The following is a 19,437-nucleotide window of genomic DNA, read 5'->3' as shown; positions in this document are numbered from 1 at the left end:
TGCACAAGACACAGCCCTAAACCACGTTCTTCCCCATCTAGGGAGTAACTTTCCTTTTCCTTTCTACTTTCCAATAAACTTTTCTATTTTCAACTCTGAGTCTAAGCATCTTTGTTACTCCAGTATTTTCATTATTGAAAATATGAAAGAACCTGGGACTTGTGAGGGAACAGAGATCCTCTGAGGCTGATCCCATATCGTTTGCATCGTTATTTTGAAAAAACAGTAAAAGAGTGTTTTTCCTTATGGAAAATATTCAGACAAGTCATTAATTTAAAAGTATCCTTTCATTAAGTTTCACTGTGGATAGAAACACTGATCTAAATAAAAACAGCTGATTGAACTCTCTTCATCATCAAATACCTATTTCCCTGCTATAAAAGGAATTTAATGGCTCTCTAAATAAATAATTTTTAATGGATACCTAATATATAGCACAGTGGGTAAGGCATTTGCCTTGCACGTGACCAATCTGGTCGGCCCAGGTTCGATTCCTCTGCCCCTCTCAGAGAGCCTGCAAGCTACTGAGAGTATCTCGCCCACGCGACAAAGCCTGACAAACTACCCGTGACATATTTGATATGCCAAACACAGAAACAACAAGTCTCACAATGGAGGCGTTATTGGGCCCTCTTGAGCAAATCGATGAACAATGGGAGGACAGTGCTACAGTGCTACCTAATATAAATGATCTCCTGACATTGATAATACAAAAATATCCCTAGTAAAGTACTATCATGGTATCATGGTCCTTCCGTTGTTCATCGATTTGCTCGAGCAGGCCCAGTAACGTGAGACATACTGTTACTGTGTTTGACATATTGAATGCATCACGGGTAGCTTGCCAGGCTCTCCCGTGCGGGCGAGATACTCTCAGTAGCTTGCCGGACTCTCCGAGAGGGGCGGAGGAAGCGAACTCGGGTCAGCCACATTGGCTGCGTGCAAGGCAAACGCCCTACCGCTGTGCTATCGCTCTAGCCCAGTAAAGTACTAAGTATTGAGAATTTGTGAGCAAAGAAAATAATTTTCACATTCACAAATACAATGCCTTTGACTTGTAATGAAACGATACTTGTTCACCCAGAGATGTAGCTCAATATAGGGTGTGTGGATAGATATGTGAGGCTCTGGGTTTCAGCCCCAGAACCACATACATACCACAATTTGTGTATTGAAAAAACATTCTATGAGTTAAGTTCTTTCCATCCCCACCTCTACTCTAAGTACATGTAACAACACAAATCAATTTTGAGACTGTAGAACATTTTCCCAAAGATATACACAAAGACTCCAATGGCTTACATGGTCAAGTTTTAAAATATAAATAAATCAAACTGGGAGGCTAAATAGAAAAAAAATTGGGTTGTAAAATGTCTTGGACTTTTTCATTCCATACTTCATAAATTCCAGGCATGAGACTTAAAATAGTAGAATTGTAGAGGAATGAGATACTAACTTTTTAATCGCTTTTGAGATGGAATTCAATAGAAGAATAAAAATGGGTGTTTCAAAAAGACATAACATGAGTTTCTGAAGATTCCCAAATTATGTTCCCTGCATTGTGAATTGTATATACCAGGTTATCAAAAAGAAAAAAAACAAGGAGGGAGTGGGGGGGGAGGTTTATTGATCACAGCCACTGTTGTCTGGGTATTGTGGAGAATCATTCAGCATTGTACTGTGGTGCCCATCAGCCTGGAGTGAACTGTGAGGTCAGAGCAGCACCCTTGGGAAATGCTTCTCCCACTTTGTTTTTTTAATGAATCACTGTGAGATACTGTTACAGACTTACAAACTTGCATGATTACTTTTTGGTCATACAATGTTTGAGTACCCATCCCTCCACCCGTGCCCATTCTCCATCACCAATGTTCACAGTATCCCTCCCACCATCCCCCACTTCCCCGTCTCCCACCTTTATGGCAGACACATTCCCTCTTGCTCTCTCTCTCTCTCTCTCTCTCTCTCTCTCTCTCTCTCTCTTCTTTGGGGTGTTATGGTTTGCAATACAGGTACTAAGCGGCCATCAGGTTTGGTCCATAGTCTACTTTCAGCACACATCTCCCATCCCAAGCGAGCCCTCCAACCATCATTTACTTAGTGGTCCCTTCTCTATCCCAGCTGCCTTTTCCCCCAGCACATGAGATCGACTTCCAAGCCATGGAGCGATCCTCCTGGCCCTTACCTCTCCTATTCTTAGGTGCTAGTCTCTAATTATGTTACTTATATTCCACATATGAGTACAGTCTTTCTATGTCAGTCCCTCTCTCTCTCTGACTCATTTCACTTAACATGATACGCTCCATGTCTATCCACTTGTATGCAAATTTCATGATTTCATCTTTTAAACAACTGCATTAATAGTGTCATAGTGAGAATTAGAACAAGCCAGAGTGCAGCCATGACAGGCAGCAAAAATCAGCAAAACCAGCTAGGCCTCAGGTTCAGTTATGGGAACTAAAACAGCTTCAGTTTCCCAGCAATAAAACAATGCATAACTAGCCAACCTGAACCCACCCGGGAAAGTTCCCGGGCTCAGCAAGTGGGCTCAATTAATGAATTCTCACAATGCCCCAGAAGTTGCTTTTTTGTTAATCCTAAAAGAACGAGAAGTCTATGTAATCATAAAATTCGTACTGATACTGGAAATTATTTGTTTAATTGTTTCCTAACCACTGTAACCCTAGACACCTGCCAAAACACCTTTGTTTGGTAACTACGTAAGATTCTTTTCTAAAACAATAAGGCATGTACTGTTTATGTCATCAAACCCTATATAAACTGCTGGCTGTCTAAAGTCAGGTTCACTATCAAGAGACCCCTCTGTGGGTGAGGGAGTTGATTCCAGTATACTGGAATAAAACTCCTCCTGCTTTTGCATTATCTCGCCTCTTGGGAACCCAGAATCCCGGGCATCACATTATCACGAACTCTCATGGGCTTAACTGGCCAGGTTTAACACTATTGGCTGGTTCTCTGATGGGCTGAATTAGCAGCCTCCAGACCTGTGCGTTCCCGGAACCTCAGAAACGGTGGTGGGGGGGGGGGCACTGCATAGCTGCAGGTCTCTGATGAGATGGTCGGGAGCGAGGAATTAAAGGAGGATATTGAGAGAACAGCTTCCAGCAGGCACCTTCCAAGAAGAGGACGCATCTCGGCCCCACTGCAGAGCAAAGCCCGTGCAGAAGCCGCTGGACGGGTTAGGCTCTTAGATGCCTGCGGGAGGTAATTTTGCCTTGCATGCTGCCGGCCCTGTTGGCCACAAGACCGAGGTCTGAAAGTTCCCAAAACATAGCTTGCAAACAAGGCTGTGTCCGGATGCACACAGCCCAGGAACCGCGTGACTGGTCAGCAGGGAGGATTACAGCTACCGTGTCCTTTGGTGCTCTGCTTAGATAATGATTCACTGCGCCCGTGAATGTATGAGAACATCCTGAATGCATGAGAACATGCTGGAATGCAAAGGATTTAATGTTTGACATTAATGTTTGATTTTAGTCTTTGACAAGCAAGTCTGTATGTTGAGAAGAATCTTGTGTGTGATGCCCTTGGATTGCATGACGCGAATGATGTAGGATGCCCTTGTGTATCGTTTGACAATAAAAGGAGGCTGCAGAATCTGAACAGTCTGAGCAAGCTGCAGCCCTCCGAGATTCACTCATTCCTGAGCCTGTACCTGTGTCTCCGACAATACTGATGGATCATTGCAACACGGTCAGGGTTTGATCTCTGGCCCTACGCACAGAGATCAGTGCTCACCTAGACGTCAGGGGTGCGGGAGTCCAATCTTGGGCATTCACATGGGGCATCAATACTCCACCTGCCTGCCGGGGGTCCTGGGGTTCGATCTCCTGCCCGGTGCACAAGCATCTAGACTCACCTGGCTGTCGGGGGTTCTGGGGTTCGATCCCCGGGCCCCCACGCACAGAGCATCAGTGGTCACCTGGCCACCGGGGGTCCCGGGGTTCAATCCTCGCCCCGCGCAAGGAGCATCAGTGTTCACCTGGCCACTGCAGGTCCCGAGGTTCGATCCCCTGCCCCGCGCACGGAACATCAGTGCTCACCTGGCCGCAGTGGGTCTGGGATTCGGTCCCTGGCCCCACGCACGGAGCATCAGTGCTCACCTGGCCACCGGGGATCCCAGGGTTCAATCCCCGCCCCGCGCACGGAGCATCAGTGCTCACCTGGCTGCCGGGGGTGCCGGGACGCCGCTTCCTGAGAGCGCTCAGTTCCTTGAGGGCCAGGTCGAGCTGCAGGCGCAGGCGGCGGCCGTCCTCGCGGGCGCGGTTCCTCTCGGCGCGCACCTGCGCCCACTTCTCCCGCCAGTTGGCGGTGCAGTCGGCCCACCAGCGCATCGTCTTCTCCATCTGCGCCGCGCGCGCCTTGGTCTCGGCCAGCTCCCGCCGCCGCAGCTCCTCGCACACGTCCCACTCGCCGGGCGCCGAGGGGCAGGGGACCCCCGAGCACGCCGCGTCGCCCCCCGGGGCCCGGCCCGACGGCGGCGGCGGCGTCGGGAACACCCGCGTCTCCTCCAGCAGGCGGTAGATGGAGTCCAAGTTCATAGTGACCTGGTCAGCGCTAAGGGGAGACAAAGAGCATCATCAGGGGACACAAGAACCACTTGTTCGCAGATGCCCGTGAAGACGGTGCAACTCCTTCCTTCCTTCCTTCCTTCCTTCCTTCCTTCCTTCCTTCCTTCCTTCCTTCCTTCCTTCCTTCCTTCCTTCCTCCTTTCCCTTTTTCCCTTCCTCCTTTTCCTTCCTTCCTTCCTTCCTTCCTTCCTTCCTTCCTTCCTTCCTTCCTCCCTCCCTCCCTCCCTCCCTCCCTTCCTTCCTTCCTTCCTTCCTTCCTTCCTTCCTTCCTTCCTTCCTCCTTTCCCTTTTTCCCTTCCTCCTTTTCCTTCCTTCCTTCCTTCCTTCCTTCCTTCCTTCCTTCCTTCCTTCCTTCCTCCCTCCCTCCCTCCCTTCCTTCCTTCCTTCCTTCCTTCCTTCCTTCCTTCCTTCCTTCCTCCTTTCCCTTCCTCCTTTTCCTTCCTCCTTTTCCTTCCTTCCTTCCTTCCTTCCTTCCTTCCTTCCTTCCTTCCTTCCTTCCTTCCTTCCCTTCCTTCCTTCCTTCCTCCCTCCCTCCCTTCCTTCTTTCTTTCCTCCCTCCCTCCCTCCCTCCCTCCCTCCCTCCCTCCCTCCCTCCCTCTCTCTTGCTTTCTTGCTTTCTTTTTTTTGCTTTCTGAGTCACTCCCGGCAATGCACATGGGTTACTCCTGGCTCTACACTCAGGAATTACTCCTGGCGGTGCTGGGGGGGGACCTTATGGGGTGCTGGGGATCGAACCCGGGTCAGCCCCATGCAAGGCAAACGCCCTACCTGCTGTACAATCGCTCCAGCCCCAACGGTGCAACTTTTTCATGTTGCTTTTCTCTCCCATGTGCTGCAGCTGTAAAGGGGTGTGTGCATTTATAATTCTCTTTAAAACACACTGGGGAGAGGTAGCAGAAAGAGAACCCAGCAGGCAAGGCACTGGTTTTGCATTTGATCACCACTGGTTTATTCCCCACACCATTCACGGTCCCCTGAGCACTGATCCAAGAGTGATCCCTGAGCACCCATCCAGGAGCACTTGCAGAGCACCGTTGAGAGTGACCAAACCAAAAGAGAATAAAACATAGTAATTGAGTCTGAGAGACAGTCCAGGCTTCACTCTGGTCTTGTGTGGGTTGACTTCTGTGAATTCCCAGCATCTCATGGTCCCCTAAGCAACACAAGGAGTGACTCCTGAGGACAGATTCAGGAGTAGCCTTTAGGTACTGATGCCTGTCAGAACCCCTTCTCGACCCCCCCCCCCCCCAGAATCCCAGAAATTGGGAGCAGAGTGATAATGCAGTGGGTTAAGTGCTTGCCTCTGACCTTTCACCCACAGCATCCCATATGGTCCGCTGAGCATTCTAGGAGTAAGTACTGAGCACAAAGCCAGGAGCAAGCCCTGAACAACAAGGGGAGTGTCCCCATCCCCCCAAAACAATTTCAGACATTGCTTGTTTTGCATGTTTCCATACAAATAAATATTCACTTCCCCAAAAAAGAGTTAAGATACAATTAGAGAGAACGTGACAGAGGAAATTTAACAATCTAGTTATGTTCTAGTTATGTTGATAGTTATCAATCATTTTAGGATTCCTTTCTTCCCTGAGAGTAAAAACACGAGTTGCTCAAATCACGGACTATATCAGAATGGTCTAAATCTTTCATGGGGTCCAACTTCCCGCCCATTTACTGGTCTCAAAAGACCACAAATCTTGGCGTGCTGGTGGGAGGTGAGAGTCGACCAGGATGACTCTCGTCCAGGAAAACAGAACGGCCGGAGACAGCACTCCTTCTGCTGCTCTCCACTGTGAAGGAGGACTTGATTCCAATGAGTACCACACTGAGAACGGTGGAACAGATGGATGAATGAGCTGGGTTTTGTGCCGGAGCACCTGCAGGGAGCCTTGGATGTCCCCCTCGGTGCTTCCCTGCTCAGTGAGGATGATGACTTATGTTCAGGCAAGCCTTGACACGCAAGATGTATGTGGCTGGCATTTAAAAGCACAGCTAACTGATACCGAATCTATGATGGTCAATCTTAGATAAGTCATAAACTATATAACCGATAAATAAGGCGTGGTATGGTATATGGCTCATAAAAACTCATGGAACCAGCGATGAGGCGAGATATAAAAATAAAGGAATACATAATTCAGGGTCACAATGAGAGTCCAGTGAGGAGTAGTCCAGTGATAATGAGAGTTCACGTGCAATGCATGTGGTCACCCAGGTTTTGATTTCTGGTACCATATATGTTCCCTTAAACACTCCCAGGATCAGTCCCTGAGCACAGAACCAGGAGTAAGTCCTGAGCACTGTCGGGTGTGGCCCCCAAATAAAACCAATGCAAAAGGAATAGTAATTCACACTCTAAAATGTCTATCTTCAACCAAACATTTTAGTACCTATTGTATAAAGTCAGTATGAGGAGTTAAGGGTACGTAGATGATGTTCTAGAGAGGATTGCTCATGAAATGAGAAACATCTAGAAGGAAGGTTTGACAATATAGCTAACACTGTACAGAATCTAGCAATATGGAAATTAAATACATATAGATAGCAAAATACCAATTAATTGGTAAACAAAAACTGTTCATATAAACATATATACATTAAATTAATTGATATAATAATATAGTTGTACTACATAGCTATATTGCAAATGGAGCCTTTTCTTTAAAATGTGGTTTGTACAATTTTAACCTTTTAACCTTTTTTTTTTTTTTGCTTTTTGGGTCACCCCCGGTGATGCTCAGGAGTTACTTCTGGCTCTGCACTCAGGAATCACTCCTGGCGGTGCTCGGGGGACCATAGAGATGCTGGGAATCAAACCCGGGTCAGCCTCGTGCAAGGCAAACGCCCTACCCGCTGTACTATTGCTCCAGCCCCTAACCTTTTAATTTTTAAATAAGATTTTCTTGTATAAACCTTAAATAACATTTAATATTTATGACATCATTTTCCCTATTTGCTTTCAGTGGTTACAGATGACAGACTTTCTCCTTACAAAAATGTAATTAACTGAAGGGGTTTCACTGTACAAAATAAGCTTCTATTCACTGAAAAAATGTTGATATAATGTTAAATATATGTTGCTTTGTTGTAGTAAAAAAAAACACACATAACTGGGTTCTAAATAGGGATGCCAAACCAATTCAATATTATAATTCCCATGATAATAATGTCATTTGTGGTTCAAATTATTCCTTTAACTTTGGTACATGTACAGTCATATTTGTAGGGGAGCTCATTAGGAATAATTGCTCACTTAATTTACTGTAACTTAAAGTAAAATGATAATATAATTGACAACATTTCTTGAATCATTAGTAAGTGAAGACTAATACCAAGCAATTAAAGATATTCTTAATTAGAACCAAAGCAAATATATACGTATATGTATGTGTGTGAATATACATATGTATATATTATATATGCATACTAACTTAATTTCTTTGGTTGGAATTCCAAAATTAAGACAAAAATAAAATAATTAAACATCTCAAATTTATCCATGCCATTTTCAAAGTAAATCAGTATCATAAATTATAGTGTCTTTAAAATATCTTATTAATTATTATTTCACTGGTATTTTGAAGGAATCTAATACACTAGGCTTTGTCTACCAATTAACCATTCACTTCTGATTTAAGCAAAACAGAATTGATTTTAATTGTTCAGTCCTTGAACTTTTTAGTATTTCCTTGTCTAAAGAGTTTGTCTGTCACATGCAAAGGAGGACGCTTAATTTTTCTGTGTATTGATTAAAGCAATCATTTTCCCTCCACAAATGTGTGCTTTATGTTTTAGAAGATTTTATGATGATGAAAGTCAGTGGCTGAAGCCCAAAAGCTTTGATGTATAACAAAGCATGCTAAGACTTTTCAGTTTCTTATAATGTATTTTGGATTTTTTTATCACAAAATATGGGAGACGGTAGAAGGAAATTCTCAGATTTAGTGGATATGTTTATCATCTTCAAGATGGTGATAGTTTCATGCCAACCAAAAGCCATCACATTTTCTACATTAAATTTTATTTTATATTTTATAAATGTATTTATATTTTACTTATATTTTATATAAAATAATATTAAATACATCATATAAATATAGACATCATATATTAAATAGATTGCATATTAAAATATGTACTGCATATCATATATTTTATTTATATAATATTTATATTTATATTTATATTAATATTGGGCTGGATCGATAGCACAGTGGGCAGGGTGTTTGCCTTGCACGTGGCCAACCCGGCGGACCTAAGTTCGATTCCTCCGCCCCTCTTGGAGAGCCCGGCAAGCTATCAAGAGTATCTCACCTGCATGGCAAAGCCTGGCAAGCTATGTGTGACGTATTTCATATTCCAAACACAGTAACAACAAATCTCACAATAGAGAGGTTACTGGGTCTGCTCGAGCAAATAGATGAACAATGGGAGGACAGTGCTACAGTACTTATATTTATATTTCATATCAACTACACTCAAAATGTCAAAATGTTCATATAAATAATCAAGATTTCGTGATTACCATTTTCTACGTAGTTTATAAACAGATAAGTGAAATATTAGTCATTTATTTATAATGTTATTCAGTACATTAGGTATTGACAATGTTTTTAATGCATAAGACATTGGACTCAGGGTACTGGCTGAAATTCTGACTCTGCTACTTTCTATTAGATTATCTTGAACATATTTATATACCTGCCTATAACTCATATACTTCTCAATAAAAGGAGACATAAAGTATCATGTACTTCACAGAGTTCTTAGGACAAATGGAGAAAATTTTGTCATTTAGCTGACCCAGGCTGTTTCCTGCAGGTGACAGCACCGTCTCAGGAAAAAAACACTAATAGGTTACCTTTTACTCCTAGGCAATTTTTAACCATTCTTTTCTCTTTTATAAGGAGTGTGTATTTAAAATATGGAGAGCATCAGATAAATCAAATGCACAAAAATTCTCTGAATTTTATATAATAAGGATATAATCCAAAATTCTAAATCATATTAATATTATGCAGTAAAATATCCAGGACCCTTGTAGATACATGAAAATCACAAATATGTGTTTAAACATACTTCAGTTTAGGTTTGAGTTGATTTATTTGTTCTATATATCAAAAGAGTTCATGGTTGATAACATTTTATCATTTTATCTTTACATGGATTAATTTAATAATAGTAGCTAACAAAATTGTAGAACAAGAATTATTTGTGTAAGAGTTTTTCACAATTAAAAATCAGTTATTAAGGTGAAACTACCAACGGAATTTGAAATATGAATTATTCATGATTTTCTAATCACCATTTTACTTTATGTCAAAATTCATTGGTAGCTTTTTCAAAAATTCTGATGTAAAATTGTTCAAGACTGCCAAACATGTCCACATATTTTTGGTTAAAAATGAAAGAAGTCTTCATTGCTATTATCATCCTGTATGGAGGAAAGGCACCGGGGCTTAGGAAGCTAAGGAAGCCCACCCAAACCACACAGCCCACAGGGGCCACACCAGCGTGGGAATGGGGAGAGTTTGAATCCAGAGTAGCTTCCTCCCCGTATAAAAAAATTCAACAGCTTCAAAATATGGTCTATTTTCATGGTAGTGAGATCATTTGTTAGCTTATTTCAGAAATAAACTTGGCTGACTTCCATCTGTATTTCTGCATTCCAATATTTCCCATTAACAAATACTACAATGGGTAGCTGGATCCTGGCATTTATTCTTTGAGATAATTCCGTCTTCTTGCAGCCAACAGCATCTGAAGCTTCATCTCTAGCAACCCGGGACATCCCTGCCCTGTCTCCCCACCCCCTGAACCCATCTGTCCTTGTTGTTCTTGGCAAAATCTGAGACATGAACAACATCCCCTTTTCCACGCCCCCCCCCCACCTCTCCTTGGCCTCTATCCTTAGGTAGCAACTGATGATACCTCTTAACCCTCTGCCACCCTTGAGAAGCCTTCCTCTGAGGGGAAATCTACTCTAAAACTTCTGGATAATAGAGTGACAGAGGGGACATGTCTCAGGCAATCCCCGTACCTTGCTCTTAGCAGTAAGTCAAATGAATCATCGCAGATCTTAACTGCCTTGGAAAGAAACTGCATTGGGATTCAACACATGGTTCTCTACATGACCTGAGTCTCTCAGGATGATGCCCTGAGTATTGTCTAGAAAGTGAGACAAAGCCCAGATAAAAGCATTTCTGGCAGATGATATACTAAGAGGGCGGAGGAAGATCCACCTAAAGGGATTGGGGGATTATTGTTGGTACTTATTGTTTTCATTAACCTCTCAGAAACGCATTCTAAGTGAAATCCTTCTTGACTTTGTTTTCTAAGAAGTGGAAATTACTGTATATGCATCTCATGCATATACGGTAATAACAAAAGCCATTAGTAAGGAAAAAATAAGTTACTACGAATTCAAAATACAATATTAATGGGAAGTCATTACCCACGGCGGTGACGCCATACACTCCGATAAATGGAGATCATATAGCATCAGTTTTCAATATTCAGGGAAATAAAATATTATGTTATACCTTAAAATGTTGCCTGTCAAACAAGCACACAGGACCAGTGTAACAAATTATGCATTTGGATCTAGAGCAGAAAAATGTAATTTTAGAAATGCCTTCTACAAGAACACAGGATCATAAATTGAAAACCGTAGCTTTAACAGTGAGGTAAATATATCATTTACACTGGATGGTCAGATGGCATCACTTCAATAGAGCTCAAGGTTTGCATAAAGATAAATATTATATTTTAAAAATCTACATACTGTAGCAAATCATATAGACAGTTGCGGATTATGTTTGCTGATATGGATGTGTGATTTTTGAGTCATATGGAGCAGGAAATTCTTTCACAGAGAAGTCATATATAATATATGTATTTTAGATGAAGCAATCTAAAATAAATTTTACAAGTTGCCAATTATTTAAAACTTGAGACATTCTTTTCTCTGAACCATGAGTATAAAGTAATCAGAAATGTAAATATTTTTAAATGGATGTATATTCTGCTTGCCAGGAGTCATTATTACATTTTAAACTGCATTGTCTGATCAAAGAGAAATTAACTTTATTTTGTTCTTTTAAATTGAATTTTATTATGATTCCGATGACATGCTTTACATGTGTTAATATTTACAATTTTGGCATACAATACTTCAGAATCACCAGTTCCAAAGTGTCAAAAACTCTCCATCACTAACCCTATATCACATCGATTCGTTTTTTTCCCCTAACCCATCCTAGGCCTCAGGCCCTGCTCCTTGGTACCCTCTCTTCTATGTCCAGAATATGATTATATTTTCAGTGGATAATATTCTCTTCTTTTATTATTTATATCTGTCATTTATCTTTCTCCTTGTTTATCTAGCATGACACTATCTAGTATCGTACAAGTTGTAGAAAAGGGCAAGATTTCATTCTTTATTTTAGCTGCATAGTATTCTGGTGTGTGTGTGTGTGTGTGTGTGTGTGTGTGTGTGTGTGTGTGTGTGTGTGTCTTGGCACAGAACTTCATACACTTATCTCTCCCTGGATGTTTAAGTTGTTTCTAGATCTTGGCTATTGTACTTAATGCTGCAATGAGTGTAGGATTTTTTTTTCCCTATGTTTGTGTTCGGATTTTGAATCACCTCTGGCTGTGCTGAGGGATTTTCCCTTGCACTGTGCCCATGGATTACTTCTGGTGTAGGTTGAGGGACATTTTGTGGTGCCAGGATTGAACCTGGGTCAGCAAGATTAAGGCAAGTGCCCTACCCATTGTACCATCTCTCTGGCCCCATATATTCTTTCTGATATATGGGGTGTTCTTATGATAGAAGCCCAGGAGTAGATGTACTGGCCATAAGGAAGCTCTATTTTTAATGGGGAGAATTGCATCCTGTTTTTCAGGGCCTGACCACTATACACTCCCACCAGCAGTGAATGGAGGCTCCTTGTTTTACTGCCTACCCTCCAACACCCACTGCTTCTGGCCTTTTAGACCGATGGCGTTCTTAGTGATGAGAGTGAGATCTCATTGTTACTTGTGTTTGCACAACCTTGAGAATCATTGATGATGATAAACACTTTTCATATGCTTACTAGTCATCTGGTCCACCTCCTCTCCCCATTTTTTATAGGGCTGCTTTTGTATGTTGAGTTCTGTGAGTGTCTGGATATTATTTTAAATAACTGTCACACAACTAATAGAATAAGCTATGTCCTATCTTACTTTGTAGCTAAAACTTCATTTCTTATCCTTTAAAACTTTTATTTTTTTTCTCACCTTGTTGCAATCATTTACCGCCGTTTTGAGTCAATGTGATTCTGTCATTTGTCCAGATTCTTAATAAAACAATTTTATTAAAATTTGAAACATATTTATCATGTCCAATGATAAAAATTATATTAATTTCTTTTAGCATACATTATTCCAGAGCAATCTGTCCACAATGGCATCTTTACGCTCAGCAATGTTTTAAATGTGCTAGGAAGTCCTCCAAAATACTGCATTAAAAACACCCTATGGTTCATAGGTAGAAAATGATCCATTTTATTTCTCTCTTATGTGAATATAGGAATAAAGAGGAGTCCAAAAGCTATATCCACTTTATAAAGTATCAATGTATCACTCGTAATGAGTCTTGGAAAAATAAAATTTCTACTCTCTGGCAGGCTGATCAAGTTGCAGCTTTTATGGTGTTTTGTCTGCCAAGTACAAATTTAGGTTCATACAACTGAGACTTTCTTGGAGGAGATAACATAATTTAACTACCCTGGAGCAGTACTGGTATCAATCTCTTTCCAAGGAAAAAAGAATTGTGTTTCTGAATATTCTTGAAATTTCTCATTAGTGAGTAAATTTGAGTATCACTGTCCTCCCGTTGTTCATCGATTTGCTTGAGCGGGCACCAGTAACATCTCACAACAAATTGTGAGACTTGTTGTTATTGTTTTTTGGCATATCGAATCTATCACAGGTAGCTTGCCAGGCTTTGCCGTGTGGGCAAGATACTCTCGGTAGCTTGCCGGGCTCTCCGAAAGGGGCAAAGGAATTAAACCTGGGTTGGCTGTGTGCAAAGCAAACACCCTACCTGCTGTGCTATTGCTCCAGACCTTGAGTACATAGACATTTTATATAGACCAAGAGTTTAGCAGCTTCATATATTTTCTAATAATAAATATAAAATCAGTGTTAATTACCTATCCACATGGACACTTTGAATTCATCTGCAGTTTCAAATATTTATGGTTATTTGAATGTCTCAGTAAATAGAACTACAGCAACTCAGTTTTTATGCGACATAAACTAAATAATAATGAATAAATAAGCCAAAACATTCATTGAGACCCTTAGCCAAAACTTAGATTAATATTATCTGTGGTGGAAATGTAGGTCCCTGAGGAATCACATTTTTGTGTAAGAACCATCTTACTTAATGGCGCTTCTATAAGACTCAATGTTTCCATGTTTTTGGCATCTACTCCAAAAACACAAAAACATAAATTTGAAAAAGAAAATGTAAGTGCACCTATGTTCATTGTGAAGCTTAATACAATACCCAGGATATGAAAGCAATCCAAATATTCAAGCAAATTTCTTTATCCACACAAAAGTTGTAGCATACACAATGGAATATTCTGCAGCTATGAAAAATATGAGACCCATTGTAATTACTGGTTTTGGCATATCGAATACACAACGGATAGCTTGTGAGGCTCTGCCATGCAGGCAGAATACTTCTTCATCAAGATCATGAACGATCAGTTTGAGGCTTTTTGTGTTCCTAGAACGAATAGACGCAATTGGGCTACACTAGCACGCAACAGGGACAAATGGAGATATTACTGGCACCCGCTCGAGCAAACTGATGATTAACGGGAAGTCAAGTGATCAAGTGATGAAAAATATGAAGTCTTGCAGTAGTCTGCAACTTGGCTGTAGCTATTAAACCATATAAGTCATAGGATGAAAGTCAAATGCAAGATATCTTCCATCTGAAGTGTACAGAAAAGCAAAACAAGGGAATAAACAGTATCCAAATGGTGACCAATTTTTATTACTGGACTACAAAATTATTTAACAACCAGTGAAAGGCAGCAGAGAAGGAGGGAAGGAAGACTAAGACTAGAAGTAGAATAAGAGCCTTGGTAGAAAATCTTGGGTACTTCTTGGTGGCTTAGTGCAGTGACTTTGTACTCCAAAATAATACATGTTAACACTACTATATCATGTTACTAAAACTGCAACAAAAAAGAGACATAAAACTAAACAATCTTAATACACTTCCAGTTAACTAAAATTCAGAGAGAATATTATATTGGAAAGAACACTGAAAAAGTTTGGTCCTGATAAAGATGGACAGGTATCTCTGACTATGGAATTTACATCACTATGTAATTATCATTTTGTATAATTTCATAGGGATTCAATATGTAGACTACAGTGGAACTGTGTCCACAAAAGTTAGTTTAAAGAAATAGAACTAAAATCCCAGAAATACAGAGAAGATTTAAAATTTGAATTATTAGTAACTTATGGGGCTGGAGCGATAGCACAGTGGGTAGGGCATTTGACTTGCATGCCGTTGACCTGGGTTCGATTCCTCTGCCCCTCTTGGAGAGCCCGGCAAGCTACCGAGGTATTTTGCCCACACAGCAAAGCCTGGCAAGCTACTTGTGACATATTCAATATGCCAAAAACAGTAGCAACAAATCTCACAATGTGTTGTGAGACGTTACTAGTGCCTGCTCAAGCAAATCAATAAACAATGGGAGAACAGTGCTGCAGTGCTATAGTAACTTATAATGTGAGCACAGGCTGCTCTGAAATAATTTTTATCACAGTTACATGAAAACCAGATGAATGGCAGTAAGAGAGAAGAATCAGAGTTTCTGTTTTATTGTTTGCTTTTTATATCAAAGTACATTTATTCCTACTCAAAGGAAGAAAATATCACATACCATACACCCAATAAGGGACTGATAGCTAAGACCTCTAAGTCACACAGAAACTGAACAACAGCCAGAAAGATAGAACTGGGGATTAGAAAACCTGTCTTGTACATGTTCTACTCCTGCACTATGTATCATCCATCACACCAACAGGAGTGATCCAGGTGCACAGATCCAAGAATAATCTCTGATCACAGCTGGGTGTGGCCCACCTCCATCCCTAATGGGAAGAGTGCTAATAGATACTCAACAAAAGAAGGTACACAGATTGCTTGTAGATACACAAATAAACTCTCATCATTATTGATATCAGACAATCGCTAATCAAAGTCTGTGAAAGGTGGTGAAATGGCTCAAAGGGCTGGTGGATACTTCTCATGTGGAGGAACTGTGTTCAATTCTCCGTCCCACATAGTTTCCTGAGCACTAACAGGACTGAGCCCTGAGCACCCAAAGGTGCGGCTCCGAAATCAAATAGCAAAACCACAACAAAAAATGAATTGCCAATTGGGAATATCCACGGAAGGTAGTGGGCACTGGTGAAGTGATTGGTGTTGGAAAAATATACCCTGAAACTCTATCATAAATATATTTGTAACTTTGTAATTCATGGTGATTCAGTTTTTAAAAAAAATCAGGGAAAGAAAGAAAAAGAAAAACTGTGATACCAAGTCAAAATTGTGAGAATGATCAATAACAAAATTTCCAGAAAAAATAAATTTTGTGGCCATGAAGAGGAAAAAATAAACACCTCTTCACTCTTGGTGGGAATGTAAATTGGGTTAGCTCCTATGTCGAATACTATGGAGACATCTCATAATATTAAGATTGAATCTAACAGAAATTTTAGTTCTAGGGATCTACCAGAAAAACACGAATAATTAATTTGAGAGCTATATCCATGCCCAACCCATACTAGCTCCTAATGAATGCATGAAATCAAGTCAGGAACCCTTCACGGATCTGGTTACACTTTGTCTCAAAGCACAAACAGTCCCTTTCTTTTTTTGTTTTTGAGGCCCATCCCACAGTGCGAAGGGCTTGTTTCTGGCTTTGTGCTCAAGGATCACTCCTGGCAGGGCTCAGAAAACCATATGTGGCCCTGGGGACAGCACATGGGTCAGCTATGTGCAAAGCAAGCACCTACCTGCTGTTCTATGACTTCAATCTTGCACTTGCACATAGTTAAATGATGCCCTTTCTTATCCCTGTGGTGGAATACGAAGAACTGGAAAGCCGTCCTTTCTGAACCGAGTGGAAATTTTCCTCAGGCTTAATAACGAGTCTTGGAGAGTGCAGTTTAAATGAATGTCATATTTACTTTGAAAGAGCAATCATAATTTTAATAAAAAAATATTCTTAAAGCTATTTTCATTGATAAACTGTTTCCCCATCAAAACTCTAAGGAAATAAAGTAGACCCATAAGCAAAACACATCCTAACGCACTTAAACTTTTGAGAGCTAGGCCTATGGGTAACATGTACAAATGCTTTACTCATTCTACTCACTTCTTACTAAAGCAAGTACGAGTCATAGTTTTATAAAGGCACACATAATCTTGTTCGTTAAACCGTATTCCTTATAGATGACCTGAAGTTTCACTTCAAATTCAAAGTATGGTGACCACACTGATCACTTGATCACTTGACTTCCCGTTGATCATCGATTTGCTCGAGCGGGCACCAGTAATGTCTCCATTTGTCCCTGTTGCGTGCTAGTCGTAGCCCAGTGGTGTCTGTTCATTCTAGGAACATGAAGAGCCTCAAACAGATCATTCAGGATCTTGATGAAGAAGTCTGATCATCTGGTAGGTGGGTGGCCACGCGGTCTTTTGACGACCCATGAGATTCAGTGGGTAACGGCTCTAGTCCAGCGGATGTCTCCAAATCTCATTACGTGTCCAGCCCATCTGATTTTGATGCCTTGGCAAATGAGACAGCGTCCCTGATTCTTTTTTTGGTTTTTGTTTTTTTTTCCCTTAAATTTTTATTAGTGAAACACCATGAGATGAGAGTAGACTATAGACCGAACATGGTTGCCACTCAATGTCTCTTTTGCGTCCCTGATTCTTGATCGTTGATGGAGGTCAGAACTCCATATTTTTTCTCTCATTTGAGTGAAACGTGATACTCCAAGCATAGCTCTTTCGATTCCTCTTTAGTAGACCTGAATAGCGTTCTCATCCTTTTTGCGTAGGGCCCAGGTCTCTGAGGCATATGTTAATGCAGGAAGAACAGTGGAATCAAAGAGATGTGCCCGGAGCCAGAGGTTCTTCGTCCTCTTAGCTATTTCTTCGATGCTCTTGAAGGTGTTCCAAGCCTCTCTCTTTCTCCTGCGCAACTCAGGTGCCAGGTCATTCATCATGTTGACTTCTCGACCCAGGTATACATAACTGTTGCATTCGGAGATGGTCATTCCCTTGAGAGCGAACGGAGTGTCAGGAATGAGGCTGTTTCTCATAAACATTGTCTTCGTGAGATTTCGCTGTAGTCCGACCTTTCCACACTCACAGTCAAAGTTGGCCAGCATTCGTGCTGCTTGGCTAATGTTTAGTGACCACACTGGTGACAGAGATTAAAAGTCACCCATTAGGGAGCTGGTGCAATAGCACAGAAGATAGGGTGCGTGTCTTGCATGAGGCTGACCTGGATTCAATTCCTGGCATCCCATATGGTCCTCCGAGCACTGCCAGGAAACACTCCTGTGTGCAAGAGCCAGGAGTAACCCCTTAGCATCGCCAGGGGTGGCCCCCAAACAAACAAAATTAATTTTGGAATTCCAAATCAGATCAAATAACATGTCTAGAGATAATTAAATTAATGAACCTTGTTCATTGGAATCAAATAACTTCATTTGGGGATTCACAGATTCATGCAGACATATAAAAACGTGTCCCAAAGAGAGAAACAGGGGGATTCTGTGATGAAAAGGGAAAATGAGACAAATGGTTAGAGAATGGAATTAGTGTTCACTAGCTTCAACTCTTCTTTAATCTTTTTAATTGAATTTTCGAATTTTTAGTTTTTGGACTCCACCTGGAAGAGCGCAGGGCTTACTTCTGGCTCTGCGCTCAGGGATCACGCCTGCCTGACCATGTATGGTGTCAGGGACTGAGCCCTGCTGGGCTGCACGCCAGGCAAGGACTCTATATGCTATACTGTCGCTGCGGTCCAAGGTTATTTTTGACTGTGTGTAATTGATACTGGTTCTATTCTCTGGCAAAAAAAGGATATATAATCACCAGTGCTCCATGTGCTATTACTTCTCAGCAATTGCTTTCTTGATGCTTTCTTAAAAGAATTGCTTTTGGCTCGGTCCCGTGATCTTTGGCCCAGTTTAGAAATATCTGACCCAGTTCAAGTGAGTCAGGTAAAACAATTTCTCTGTAATGACCAGTGGGGTCCCTTCTGAAAATGGCTCCAAAATGCCAGTGATTCACAGTCCTGTCCTCGAAATAAGGTCTTGGTTTTAATGCAGCCAGCACTCATTTGTATTCATATAATACTTGACCTTTTTTGATCAATTTCCCACGGTCTGAAAGAGACTTGTTTCTTAGATTGAAATAGAGATAGAGGTAAAATATTGATACAGACATTCCCAATTCCTTCATTATAAAAACTTGCCAAGAAAAGGTTGAAATCTATTAAAACCTATGAATAAAAGATTAAAAAAATATTTCCCAAGAAGTTCTATAAGATAGTCACCCTTGCCTTGATGGTTGAGTAAAGTAATATTTTAAATATAAAGTGAACATGTTCAATGTATAAATTCAGTATAACCACTAGTTATTACCATGGTAAGGACAGATTTAACTTGAGCGCAAGGAAAATAGGAAGTGTTTCAAATAATTAACAGACCTAGAAATATTGTGTTTTTGTGATAACTTAAAGCA

At 41.0% G+C, this 19,437-nt stretch overlaps 1 protein-coding gene across 1 annotated transcript in view; it reads right to left on the bottom strand.

The window, feature by feature from the left end:
* The window catches only part of CCDC102B (coiled-coil domain containing 102B), a 331,610-nt gene that overhangs the window by 223,455 nt on the left and 88,718 nt on the right, over positions 1–19,437 (bottom strand). Inside the window, exon 2 of the mRNA XM_056131520.1 lies at positions 4,185–4,578. Within this exon, the coding sequence (XP_055987495.1) occupies positions 4,185–4,578 (394 nt within the window). The remainder of the gene's footprint in view (positions 1–4,184; positions 4,579–19,437) is intronic.

Source organism: Sorex fumeus, unplaced genomic scaffold (assembly GCF_029834395.1).
Source record: "Sorex fumeus unplaced genomic scaffold, SorFum_2.1 ptg000092l, whole genome shotgun sequence".
NCBI classification, from domain to species: domain Eukaryota; kingdom Metazoa; phylum Chordata; class Mammalia; order Eulipotyphla; family Soricidae; genus Sorex; species Sorex fumeus.
The sequence above is the reverse complement of the archived record's forward strand: the minus strand, read 5'-3'. Positions and strand labels throughout refer to the sequence as shown.